The 14207-nt window shown below is 37.1% G+C and overlaps 1 protein-coding gene across 1 annotated transcript in view; it reads right to left on the bottom strand.

The window, feature by feature from the left end:
- The window catches only part of mrtfbb (myocardin related transcription factor Bb), a 31315-nt gene extending 19229 nt beyond the window's left edge, over nt 1–12086 (bottom strand). Inside the window, 3 exon segments of the mRNA XM_043235999.1 lie at nt 2856–3093; nt 5775–5838; nt 11948–12086. Of these exon segments, the coding sequence (XP_043091934.1) occupies nt 2856–3009 (154 nt within the window). The 5' untranslated portion in view covers nt 3010–3093; nt 5775–5838; nt 11948–12086.
- Between the last annotated feature and the right edge of the window lie 2121 nt (nt 12087–14207).

Here is a 14207-nt window from a genome sequence, read left to right as displayed (position 1 = left end):
AAGGGGACACTAAAAAATGTAATATAATATAAATAAATTATATAAAAAATGCAAAGCAAAAGCCAAAAACATCCATCTGCAGTGTTTTGTTTTAGTTCCATATATATATTATATATATATATATATATACATAATATATATATATATATATATATATACAAAAGAATACATTCATCTCATTTGTCATTGGATGATATTGTAAACTCACTGCACGAGCAGATCCAACCAAAGATTAGTGTGAAAACAGTCCATTTCCACATAGTTGTAATGAGACAATACTAAGACTCATATGTCAATATAACATAACGTGTATGTCTCCAGATAACTTGTGGGAACATAGTCATAAATGTTTCAGTGGGGGAATTTGTGAACAGTGGTGACGTTAAGTTTCGCTACACTAAACGGGTGGGTTAAAAAGAGGAAGGATGGGTACGGTCTGTCCTCCAGCTCGAGCAGGAACAGATCATGTTGATTCAGGCCAGTGCATCAACCCTCTATGAGTTCATAATATCTTTAGGCAGCAGTGAGCAGGAATCAATTATGAGGAAATACGATGTTCCTTTAAAGGTATTTAATGGTGCAGTTATTCTGAAAAATGACATTTACTCAAACTCATAACTTAGTATCTCAAAGCTGATAAAAAGCAGAAATGATGCCTTGTATTAGGATTTATTGTGAGTCTCTTTCAAGTTTATCATCTTGTGCTGGATGTTATAAGGTGGCCTGTTGCACATTAGGTTCTCATGAAGTACACCTTCTACCAGGGCTGTAACCACATGGCACTGAGGGTGGTGCCCCCCAAAGTTCACAACTGTGCTTGATCGTTTTTTTTTTCATCCACCCATATTTGAACATTAAAACATACAGCTTCCAAACTAATTATTTACTAAATAATTAGAGTAATAAAAATCCCTTAATAACCAAGAGATCTTTGGCATGAGGATTTTTACGCAAAACAAAGAAAACTGAAACACTAATGGAATTTGTGATGTTTTTTTGCATTTTGGCAAAATATCTTGCAAGCAGCAAATTAAGCTGTAGAATACAGTACAAGCATCGCTCAAGTAAAATAGACATCAGCAAATTATCAGGGTGATTCTGAGGTCATGTTAAATATTGACGTGTCTAAATGAGTCACAGTTTCATTTCTATTTCTATGTTACAACCCTGAGAAACTGTTGACTGACACCAAATAAGACGAAGAAAGTCATGCAGTGGGGTCAGAAATACACACATGCCTGGTGGGGTCTCTGTTTACTTCCCTTCTACACTAAATCACCCAGCAGCCCGAGGACACATTGACATTTTCAAGGGCAACAATGTCCATAGGGAGTGAGACGTGAACATTTTTTAGATGTCAAAGTGTAGTTCAGAAAGGTTCATTGCCATTAGACCCACTGTGCCACCCCTTTAGTGTCTTCTTATTAGGCTTTATATACCACTAAAACATTTCCAGAGTGAAATTATTATCATTATTTATTTTTTGCTGTTTGGATGAATGGAAAGTGGAAAGTTAAATGGAAAGTTATGGTGCATCACTAGACAAAATAGTTAAGAAATCAAACATCTGGCATTTATCTGTTACCAAGAGAGTAATTATCAGCTTATCTGCATTGTCCAGAATGTTACGTTACTGTATTATTAAATACTTTTCATTACTTAACCTTCTGAAAGATTCATTGCTATTAGACCCACTGGGCCACCCCTTTAGTGCTTTCTTATTAGGGTTTATATACCACTAACACATGTCCAGAGTGAAACTTGACAGGATTGTGAAAAGCCAGGCGATAACAATTTCAATTCAATATCACTTTTTAAAACAAATGTAAAGAGACAGTTCACTCGAAAAGGAAAAAACATGTCATTATGATCACATAATCTATTCTCTTCATTTCCTATTTTTTTCTTGGTTGCACTGCTTCCAGTGGTGTATGTTTATAGTAGAACTTTTATCCAATCATATTTGAGCAATCGTGTTGCCAGGGTCAGAAATCTGAGAAGGCTTTCTGGCTGCTGGCACTAACTGATATATATATATACTGATATATATATATATATATATATATATATATATATTAAATAAAGTTAAATAAAGTAGGTGATTGGAAACTGTTTACACTTACAGTGTAACTGTTCAGAGTATCATTTTTTCAGTCAATAAATTAACATTGCCATATCAGCTGACTCTTGGTATTTTGTTATAGTTTATGTATAGTGTATGAAAGACACATTCCAACATCATCTGAGAAATGTTAATTACTGTAACTATAAATACTACCGAATTATCATTATTCATTTTTTGCTGTTTTGGATGAATATTTATGGTGCATCACTAGACAAAATAGTTAAGAAATCAAACATCTGCCCCAGATATCCTAAAAATCCACCTTTTATCTTTCACAAAGGAAAGAAAGTCATACAGCTTTGGAACATATTGAGGATGTATAACGAATAAAATAATGATTATTTCTGAATGATGAACAGTTCCTTTGAGTTTCAGCCAAACGAAAACCACAGCATCACTGCAAGTCTAAAAATCCTCTATATCTAAGGCTTTAGGCAATCGTATTTGACGCAAAATCTATCACGTTAGTTTACTAGTCATGCACCCTAACATGAGCCAAGACCACTTTGGAAAAGAGTTAAAGGGAGCACTTAAGACATGATTACATGCTGGCATTCACATGCAATTCCTGTGTAATTCCCAACGTCTTACCACAAACAAATTTCTCAACCTTCTGGCAGCCCTTATTTTCTCAGTGTCAAATCGGGGCGGCAGTTTTACGGATGAGGAGGAAATAGGAGCTTGGGAGCAGAGTTATGGCCTACGGGCCTGACCAAATAGGCTCACTCACCATTCTTGCGCTCTTTAATGGGTGGAAGGCTCTGAGTGGGCTGCAGAGACAATTCCTCCAGGTCATGGGTCACCGCTTCGCTCTGTGGGCTCGGCACCAGCACCCCCAGTGCGCCCGGGTCGCCCTCCACTCCCAGACTCTCCTGGGGCTCCATATCTCCTCAGGGGGAGAGGCGAGGGTCTCTCCCTGGAAACTACCACGGCGGAGCAGACGACTGGCTGGAATCTTGGACTACACTCTGCCAGAAAAACAAAGAGAAAAAAACAAAAGGCTTTCAAGTGTTTTGCAGCCCTTGTAAACATTAGAAAGCCCTAATGGAGCTTAAAGTTGTTGTTGTTGGGGTGTGGTGGCAAAACTAATTTACTAGTGTGTGGTTGATTGTTAATAAACTTTAAATGGGCCAGAAATGTAGCTCAAAGGTTAATGCATCCATTTGTATTACATTACCAAGGTCCACAATACATTTTGTTGTAAATTGGTAGACTTTTCTTCTAATAGCATGATTGAAATCTGACCAGCCGACCCCCTCAAACTTGAACTACTCACTCGTATGCATTTAATCAAGTAAGTCTGATGGGACTCCCAGTTAACCTATGAAGAAAGCTCTTAAATCCTTACGGCTGATGTTTAAAAGTACAAGTTGTATAAGTCTCGCTGTGGCTTCTTTCCAAGACAAGTTATACAGGAGTATATCCAGGCAGCACGTTTGGCCCAGCTGTTTAATGTGTTATTCTGACAGATGCTTTACATCTTGGTACACAGAAAGACCACTTAGGACAACTTTATCTTTAATATCTGCTGCATCTAATTTTGCAGTGTACTGCTCTTGAAAATATATGGAACTATATTTCATGGCTCAGACATGGAGATTTATAAAGCTAATTTTTTAAATGATCAAAGGGCTCCATAAAGTGCAAGACAGAATATTTACGATAAACATATCAGGAATAGCTGTATGGTTATGCTAAATGTGATGCAGACTAGTCACTTGCCCTAGTTAGGCTAAATACACATATGTAAAATGTGTTTTGACAAAGTACGAAGTGTTGATAAAACGCAGCATTTAAAAAACTGTTTTAAAGAAACTTTATTGGCTATAGTTCTCTTGCTGTGATGCTGAACTGATATTTCTTAAATACATAGTTTCTAGTCTTTCTATGTTAACAAGACAAGGTTCTAAAATAGCAACTAGCAAACAATCAAATTTTTTTTGCAAAAACAAAAATAAACAAAAATATGTTGTAAAGTTCAATGTCCGGAATTCTTGTCTGAAACTGTTGTTAAAAAAAAATATATGACTTCACATTGTATCAATTACATTTACACACTGATTTTCATTCGTTATAAAAAATTTGGATCAGGTTCGATTGTCTGTGTTTTTGCATCTGTAGCAAGCATTATGATACGATAAGTTTAATAAATAATTAAGAATAGTCCCAAAAATGTGAAGGTGATTCATAATAAAGCTTTATCATCTTCTGATTCCATATGCATTTTAGTTTGAAATTGTTAATGCAATGAAAAAAACAGAAGTGTAAATCTTTTGGTTAGTTTATAAAATTTCTCAACATTGTACTTCGGAATCCTACTTTTAATTTTTAGACTCTTCTATTAAAAAGATGCAAACAAAAAAATCATTCTTTGGAATGCTATACAATTAATTTGATATGCATTGTGTATGATATCTGCTAAGAATGCTCAGTCTGTTTTCTTTCCAGAAGGATGAGAACTAAAGAGGCAGCATAAGAGCAGACAGACTGACTACTGGGATGAGGAGCTATAGGTATCCAGCTATGCAAATGCTCCTGTCAAAGACTAATCCTGCACTTGGCCGTTCTATCCATCCATGCCAAGCTGAAAACAAAGTAGAGTTTGGCAAAACCACAGCATCTGCTTATTCTACCCTGACTGAGTCTGTCTGGATTGCTTCACGTAGAGTTTTTTTTGTCTCAGTTGGAGAATGGAGGTTTGCCTATGTGCAATGTTATGAACTGGAAAAAAACAACATATGAAAGAGGGTTTGTTTTGAGAGAAGACTCTTGCTTCGCTGATGTCCCAAATAACACCCACCACCTTCTCATGGTGGTGCTCTTTTCTCCGGAGACCTCGGTTCGGCAATGCTGAGAACAAGCACAGTCACATCCCTAAGGGGAAAATGCGTTTGCTCTGCAGCCACGACTCTCCACAGCCAATGAGTGATTACGGGTTGGCGTTGACTTGGCATAAGTGTTCAAAATATCCTCCGCCCACTGCGCCGTTATCTAGAAAAGTCTAGTTTCTATAACAACAGCCATAAATAAAAAGCTCTTGTGACGTTATTACAATGCTAACGTGATGTGGAGCGCTTGAGTGGTGCAGTGTACAAAAGATAACCTCAGTAAAATAACATTGGGCTTGGTTATTATTACCGTTTTGCCTACCATAAAACCTTGTTATTCGGTTTCTAGTTTACATATATCTGGGTCACCCCCTGTTCCAATTGCTCTCATGCATACTGTTGTTACAAAATGTAGTTGTATATTTTCTGTTACCCGAGTACCTGAAGTGAAGTGAAAAGTGTTGTTCCTAATGCAAGTACACATTTGTACTTACACATACCATACTGAGGGTTGTTACATGTGTGTAGAAACATTACAGCTGTAGTACATTTGTCTACTTACACTGTGGTTACATACTACATGCACATCTAGTTAGTATGCAAGTACACAGGTAATTTAATGTACAACTGTAATTTTAATCTTAACAGCTAGTCTTCCAAGTCTTTTTTGAATTAAATCCACAATGGGTTATAATAAAATCACTTGTAACTATATCTCTATTTAAATAAAACACTGTAACTATGTAACATTTGACCAAAAAGTAAATAAAAACTTGCTCATACAACTACCTAAAAGGTACAAAACCTTTAATTCTATTTACCTGTCAAAAGAGAAGGATGCTTTGTGCCACAGCGCTCCTTATGACGATCACTAGGTCATGGTGTCTGTGAAACAGAAAAGGAATATTCTGTCATTAGATGAAACCGAACAACAGCAGGTTGAAGAGACATAAATCTTCCTATTAGTGGTTTTCTACACGTGAAAGCAGAAGCACTGTACCTCATCCGGCTGCAAAACAGCATGTGAAGAAGAGGGCAAGGAAAGGGAAGGGTGGTTTGCATCTAATCAATGCAGTTGCTGTGGAAACGCTAATCTGCATGTGCGCTGATTAATGGCTAAACAATAGGATGACAGATATTTATGGATGCGTGCCACTCCACAGAAGAGGCCATCGAGAGATATGGAAAACAAGCTTATGAGAGTCTGCGCTCAAGCCTCAAACACAACCTCCGCAAACAAGGACATTAATATTCAATAAAGCTCAAGACAAACATTCAGCTGCTCTCTGTGGCACATCTCAAATTCTGTGATTACTTTTTATCATTACTCTGGTGTTCAGCGTCACATGATCCTTTGATCCAAGGTCAATGAAATCATTCTAATTTGATAAACTGCTTCTCAAGAAACATTTATTATTATATCATCATCAATGTTTTACTGCGTAATAGTTGGGAACAGTTATACCCTTTTTTTCAGTATCCCTTAATGAATAGAAACTTAAAATAACTGATTTATTCGTGAAATAGAAATCTTCTATGGGAACTGGAATTTTATCAATTTAATGCATTCTTGCTGAAGAAAAGCACTGATTTCTTTCGAAAATGGTGACTCAACCCCTCTGAAGAAATATACGGCAGTTTCATGTTCCACATATTTTATTATTGATGTTTTTTGGGGTTTTTTTTGATTAATGCATTTAAAAAAATATCCTAAATATGTAGACTTAAGGTTTATGTAGACATTCTTGTTGAGTTCTCAACCACTTTCAATAGAAAGCAGAGAAAGCAGATTAAGAGACTCAGTGAACACTGTGATCTTGTTATCTTGTGCAAATTAAAAACAACAGGTTGATGAATGTCTTAACTCTTCCAGACACACAAGCTCCTATGACTTGACTAAGCCTTGGCTGGCTTTCTTGCCTACTCGGATTCCCTGCTCTCAATCTTATTCATCTGAGTTTAAAGACTTTCGGCTGTTTTCTCGCTAAGGATCAGTGGTAAGCCCCTCTCAGTGACACTATGACAATTCATCTTACTTCAGCACAATTTCGAAACCTCAAACAGAATTACATGTATGATTTTGAAGTGGAAACTCAGGCCAAACGGGGACATCACTGCCGTTGTCTGTGAGTAAACTCAATGGTCAGTTCACTGGATTCTTTGCGTTGGGATGCATTTTCACTCCACCTAGAATAGGAAGTGAAGATGTGCATGACTGAGAACTCAGTGTAAACAACTTCTCTCTCCATACGGGGGCAGATTGTGGCTGAACTTTAACTAATATTTGACTAATTGAGTTAACAAAACATTAATTTTGCAATGAAAGAAGGAACAGGATTGAAAAACGGGATTGCTGATGGGAGTGGAAAGTTCTGTTGGCAATCTTCTGAAAATGCGCAAATTAAAGAACACAGACGAAACTAATTTCCATAATGACCAATGCAATCTACCAAGAATGGCACAAATTAGCAACTATCAAAGCCACATCAAGCCAAAATGGGTTGACACGATTTAAATAAGAAATCTGTTTTAATGAATTTTTTTTTTTTTTACTTTTAATTTTTCTTGACTCTGTTTTAATGGTTAAACACGTTTGAATAATCAAAAATCATGTCTAATTCAAATCATAAATCTTACAATAAACTGCAATTTATTGAATATTTGACCAAAAATAAAATTTTGGGCCTCATGATTTTTTTTTTCCTTAAAAAAAAAATTGTGTACACCAGCCTGAATCCTCTGTTGTGATGTTTATCAATTGTGTTTAATAAAAAGTTAACAGTTGTTCCGCAAAAAAGGCCAAGTGTCGTTTGGTTAGTCACATTATGGCAGTATTACAGCATTACTACACAATGAGAACTTCTCTTCACAAAAACACTGAATGACTCATCCACAATAAACTGAAGGGGGTCAGCTGTGCTGCTAAATATAGCTGTGAGACTGGCCAGAATAAGCATCAGAAATAAAAAAAGAAAACCCTCCAACGCTTTTCCATGTGTGCGCGGAGAACGCAGGCATCAGGAATCAGCACAAAGAAAACACTGTGAGAGCAGCTCGAGTGAGGAAAGGAAAGAGAAGGGGGAAAATTCCTTTAACCATTCCCAAAAATCATCCCACATTTTTAACTTTCCCAGAAAGCCAGTTAATTCCCAAGAGGCGGTCCCTGAGTGCACATGGCTTTTGCCCCTCCCACTTGCCCTTGTGCCATTGGCCCAGCACACAGAACAATAAACCAGAAATCAAAATAGCTTGCTATCAACCACCCGGCATTTGACTGGGTTTAATTGGTTAAGTTTAAATTTAAATCACCAAAAGATGCAAAAGTTCCTTCTCAGAATCTACTTGCCATTTTTGATGATATGAGTCAACCCATTTAGTAATATATGCAGCTACTAGCTATGCGCTTTTATTAGATTTCCGTGAAACTAGATAAACACGAAACTATTGCATCTTTTTCAGAACACCAGATGTTTGGCAGCCTGATTCATGCTAGCTTAACATTTCCATCAAGCAACAATGTGACAAACAATGACATAAACTTGTTGATCATTTCGAACAATGGCCAGAGTGATGAAATAAGCGGTTTCATGGTGCTCTTTTTGGGTAAACATACACCAGACTTCAGTTAGTGATACAGTTTCTACTTAAAAACAAACTGAAACAATGACAGCTGGGTCACTGACAAAGTAAGAGTTTCCAAGATAAATAATGAGATTTTTTTTAAATATGTTCCTACTTTCTGTATTAAATTTGAAAACCTTTTTTTTTTTTTTTTTTTACATTTAATTTTCATATTTTTCACATCATTAAGATTTTAATTAAATTACTGTAAATGGCATGTGGTTTAACAACATATTTTTTCTTGTACATGTAATACATGTAATTTGTACATCTTAATCATTATTTTAAAAAAAACTATTCCTTTTTAAAGGAATAGTTCACCCAAAAATTTTCATCTACCTAAAATTTACTCACCTTCAGGACATAAAATATGTGGATGAGTTTGAAATGAAAAGACATGATGGATTAGCTTCTTACAAACATTCAGCATAATATTTGATCAAAATAATTTCACACCGTATGAACTGAGGGACTGGAGTTGTGTGGGTTATTGGGATGTTTCCATCAGCTGTTTGGACTACCATTCTGACGGCACCCAATCACTTCATTGATGAGCAAGTGATGTAATGCTAAGTTTCTTCAAACTCATCTAAAACATGGCTGGCTCGAGGATGAGTACATTTTCATTTCATTTTTGGGTGAGCTAGTCCTTCAAATCTATTCTTGAAGATGAAACATTTGCAAATACTAAATCATATATTGTTATTTTTTGGGGAGTAACAGTACATTTTGCGACCTGAACTTTGTCATGCAATAAAATCATCTGATAAAGTGATTTCTTGACCTTGACACTCAGTTAAGAGGGTACTTTTTATGATGCAATTTCCTGTTTTATGTCAACACCCCCCTCCCATGTTTCTGCATTATGTTGCACCCAATGACTTTGATTTGGCAAACAATATTTAGCATTATATAACATGACTACGCTTTCCCATTCAGTAACACATAAAAGGAGATGGTTCAGAGAGAACGGATACATGAGAAAAACAGGTGCAACCCAAGTCTTTTTGCACAACCTTATCAGAACGCATCCCACGCAAGTTCGTTGACCATTTGAGAAGCTTAAATTTTGCTTGGCAGTGCTGACTTACTAATTACACTGACGGCTTTTGATCTGAGGACACCTGAGCTTGGTTATGAATCCGGTTCATCAGCATCAAAGCCTGTGAGGTCACGTCACATGACATCTCACTGGAATGTTATTGTGTCATGTGAGCGGTGGGGTTATTTGTCCTGATTCTCTTTTTACCAGGCATCCTTTTGAAATACAAAAAAAAATAAAAAAATCCAAGAAGATGTTTAGTTTAACGGAACAGCGACATCTACTTAAGCAGTGGCCTCATCCTTATTTGTGAACTTTAACTTTCCAAACTGCAGTTCTAATGCACAAAATAACATTTACCAGATGATAACAGGTAATGATAACAAGCTTGAGGCCGCAAACTTTAAGTCAAACAGGCAACGTAGCAGACTAAGAAAACAATGTCCAGACCACCGGGGGACAAATCACGCTTACAGCCACCATAAATACCAGGGCCTACGGCTTTCATATGCAGCTGTAGTCTAAAGGTCCTGTCTTAACTGTGGACATGTGGACATTGACCAGATGATGGAAGGTAGTATCAAAACATTACCCGTTGTTTTACACAAACTTAAAGAATTCCTTTAAATTGATTCACAGACTGAGAACAGTCCTCACCATTCATCTTTTCAGCACACGCTGTTTGACGGAGGACACATGTATGTGAAATATGCTGTGGTGAACTGACACCTGCGGTGGGTAAGATTCAGCCTGTCATCAATAGAGAACGCTTTATTTTTCCAGTCAACGTCCATAGCACGAGCTATATTTAGTCGAGAAAAGACTATGTTGTTCAGGGAATAATATCTGGTCATTGTGGATTGAGTACAAGAACGAGAAGGCGTGAAAATAAGTTGGCATTTGATGCTATGCAGGCTAACTGGCATGAAGACACTTTTAAAACATGTGGCTCTGCCCTTTAAGAGCTGCTTGCAAATGTTATTCTTAAATCATAACACACGTTCACTGTTTTGACAGCTCTGCTTGTCTAGTTTGCCTGACACATTTTCATTAATATGACAAGCTTAAATAAATATCAATAATAACAACCTGGTTCATCCAGTCCCAGGGGGGTTGTTATGCTCTTCTTGACGGCAAACAGACATTAACAGCAGTACTGTAAGTCTACAACCTATTAAACTGAATTCAGTTAATATTAAGGTAATTAATACTGCAAGAAAAGGTGCCCTACGGACCAAACTATATATAGGCATAAAGCTGGGCTAATTAAGGATTTTCTACCAGCAGTACAGAGTAATTGGTCGGGCCTGTGGCAGTAAACACTGGGAGTGTTTTAGGCACCACACCTCCACACAAATCACACTGAAGCTAAAGGTCGCTGCATGGGAACGCTCAACAATGCTGCCATGCAGACACACCCATAATGCCAAGTGTGTGTGTGTGTGTGTGTGTGTGTGTGTGTGTGTGTGTGTGCATACTTAACAACATTTTAATGAACTCTCAAGACTGTTTCACTTGTTTATAGTAACAAACACTCAACTCAAAATGCACTCTGTGACCTCACACCTGTTTAGTTGGAGCGAAGCTCGCAATTTATTCATGTTGCGGATGCATTTATCAAAGTGGAATGTGCCGATGATGCTTTTAGGAGCTATTTCAATTTACAGTCCTTAGCAATTATTAGTTTTAAGGCATCCAACAGTAGTTGTTTTATTCTTAAATAATAATAATAATAATAATAATAATAATAATAATAATAATAATAATAATAATAAAAACGGTGTAACAAGTGCATGTTATGCATGTAAGCAATCAATATGTAATTCTATAGGTATGTGTAAAATTTAAATGTAAAATTTTGTATTAAGTTCACACGAATATATATATATATATATATATATATATATATATATATATATATATATATATATATATATATATATATATATATACACACACACACACACACACACACACACACACACACACACAGTAATAACACGGCGACGTAATCTGAACTTTCTATAATCCTGAACTGGCTCCACTATTATCAATGAAAGGGTGCTTATAAGTATTGCCTCAAATTAAAAAGTTCAAAAAGTGACATGACACTGTTTCAGCAGCGAAAATATCAGAAAAACCCCCGTATAACCGCCCCTCTGTTAGATAATGGTTCGGTTTGTGACTCATTATTCTCAATTATCGCGCAGGTAGTTCATATATAAAGTGTCACTTGCGGTGTATTACAATGACTGGAGTGTCATTCACTCCCTCATGCGTGCGGCAGTTACATCTTATACATACATACATGAAACTGTAAAAACATCTTACCGCCTGTTTGGCTTCCGAATTAAACGTGTTCGCTTTGATGACACATCCAGAATACAATAAAATTCCGACAGGGCATTTATTTTCTTTCTTTACCGGAGCAGCAGTTGTTGCTGCGGGTAAAGATGGCCGCTCTTATTGTGTTTAGCCGGTGATGTAATGATGTCGGGTTAACCCTTCACATAACTTCCGAACTGATACCACATCAACATTCAGCGCAATCACGAACGTGAACAGAATAAAAGTAAGTCTTATAGGCTAGTAATTAACATAGCTTCTTATTCTGAAAGATATCCGCAGCGAGGCGCATAATGTATGTCATACTTTTTAAGAAGAGATTTCCCCTCCTTTATGCGCACACTTATGTGATTTAATCAAATCATGTTAATCTGAAATCTCTGTGATGAAAACTATATTAGCTTTTTATACATGTATTATATTTAAACTGACCTATATTTATAGAAAGCTGTTCTGGAGTAAAGACTTATAAGTAAAGGCTTATAATGTCATAGGACTGGTTATAAGTGTGCTGCTGAGAGCTCTTATCAGCTACAGACCCTGATGTGAACCCTTACCCTATGTGTCTGTCACCAGTAAAAGTAGTTCAGATAAAGTCAAAATTACATAAAGATTAATAAGACGAAGTAATGGACTAATTATGATAAGTATAAATAATAAACAAATAAATAAACACTGAATTTTATTATTTTTTTGTATGACACTGCCATCTGGTGTGTTTTCAAAGTCAGTTCATGCCCGACATGCTGTGATCATTAGATGAACGTTCAAATATGACTACAGGGACATTTCTTGAGAAACTGTTACAACTGTGGGAAGTAAAACATGCCAGCTCATTACTCACAAAAACACATTCAAGCTCCTTGTTGTCACCGAATTTTTAAAACAATATTTCTTTTGTGTGCTTCCACAAAGTTGTTGCAGTTCAGAACAATACTTAAATAATAACATGAAACTGCACAGTACGAGTGAAAAATGCTATTACAGTATATAGTGTATGTGGATAGTTAATGCATGTCCATGGACTTTTCATTATAAGGTCAACATATGTATTTGTGACGTCCACAAAAGTGTTACAATTGTGTGGTGTAAAAAAATGGCATTGAACTTTTACATATTATATATATGTTTATATTTTTTTTCAATACCTTGAAATGTGTTTTATTTCACATGCTTATAATGTGTAGTTATCGCGAGCTTATTGTGATGCACGCTAGGGCCAGCAGGGGGGGTGTGGTCGCATAGTGATTCTCTGTTTCTTCTTCGTGGACTGAAACATAACTGCAGAGAATTCTGTGCACTCGACACGCTGTTGCCCTGTCTCCTGATTATTCTCCTGTATTTCAGGAACTTTATCTGCTGACGTGGTTCTGCCGCTGCGGTACCCGTTACAGATTTTTGGTGGCCCGTACGGGGATACGGCAACAGTTGCGCAGGCGATGAGGACAGCCAAACATCGACAGCTGAAGTAGCCTTTTCAGCTTAAGCCATTTGGCAAAGACTCGATTCCAGCTCCGTGCCTGATGATTACGGGGAAACGACGCAGTACACAGCTCTGATGGGCAGACTCTGGTTTAGCCATATTTGAACAACGGTGACTGATGAGAAGCTGAGATCAGCAGAGGAAAGCCAGGACGGACCGGGGACAAGATACCTGAACAGAACCACTTGTGAGGAAGAGGAGAAGACATCATGGCAGATCGGGAGAGGAAGAGCTTGGTGTGGACGATCAAGAAGAACCTGCTCGTGCTGACAGCTGATGAACTTTTCCAATTGGCCAAGAGCATTGGTCCTGTGTCGGGGAAGGATGCATCTATGTTTCAGGTTGATGATGAAGAGAGTTGCTTCGAGTATATCCTAGCTTTCATGAATGATGATACACTGGTAGAGTCTGAGGATTCAGGTATGGCAGTTTTAATGCAGCTTGATGATACTGTGAACAATATCATTCAGAGTCACGTTGTTTCACCTAAACAAAATACAGAGGAAAGTGCATCTAAGGTTGTAAATGAGAATGTAGATATCAGTACACTTAACACAACACACATAGTTGGGCCCAGCACTACACCTCTTAACACTGATTGCAAGGCTACCCAGAACACTGAATCAGAGTTACAGAGAATGCTGTCTAGCTATGCTGAATTAAGTAACAAGGTATTACAGTACATTCATGGCCCCACATCGACTCATCCAGTTACATTCACACCAACTTTGCCCCCACAATACCCTGATCACACACACACCA

This window comes from Puntigrus tetrazona, chromosome 3 (assembly GCF_018831695.1).
Source record: "Puntigrus tetrazona isolate hp1 chromosome 3, ASM1883169v1, whole genome shotgun sequence".
Classification (NCBI taxonomy): Eukaryota; Metazoa; Chordata; class Actinopteri; order Cypriniformes; family Cyprinidae; genus Puntigrus; species Puntigrus tetrazona.
This window is presented reverse-complemented; position numbering and strand designations above follow the sequence as displayed.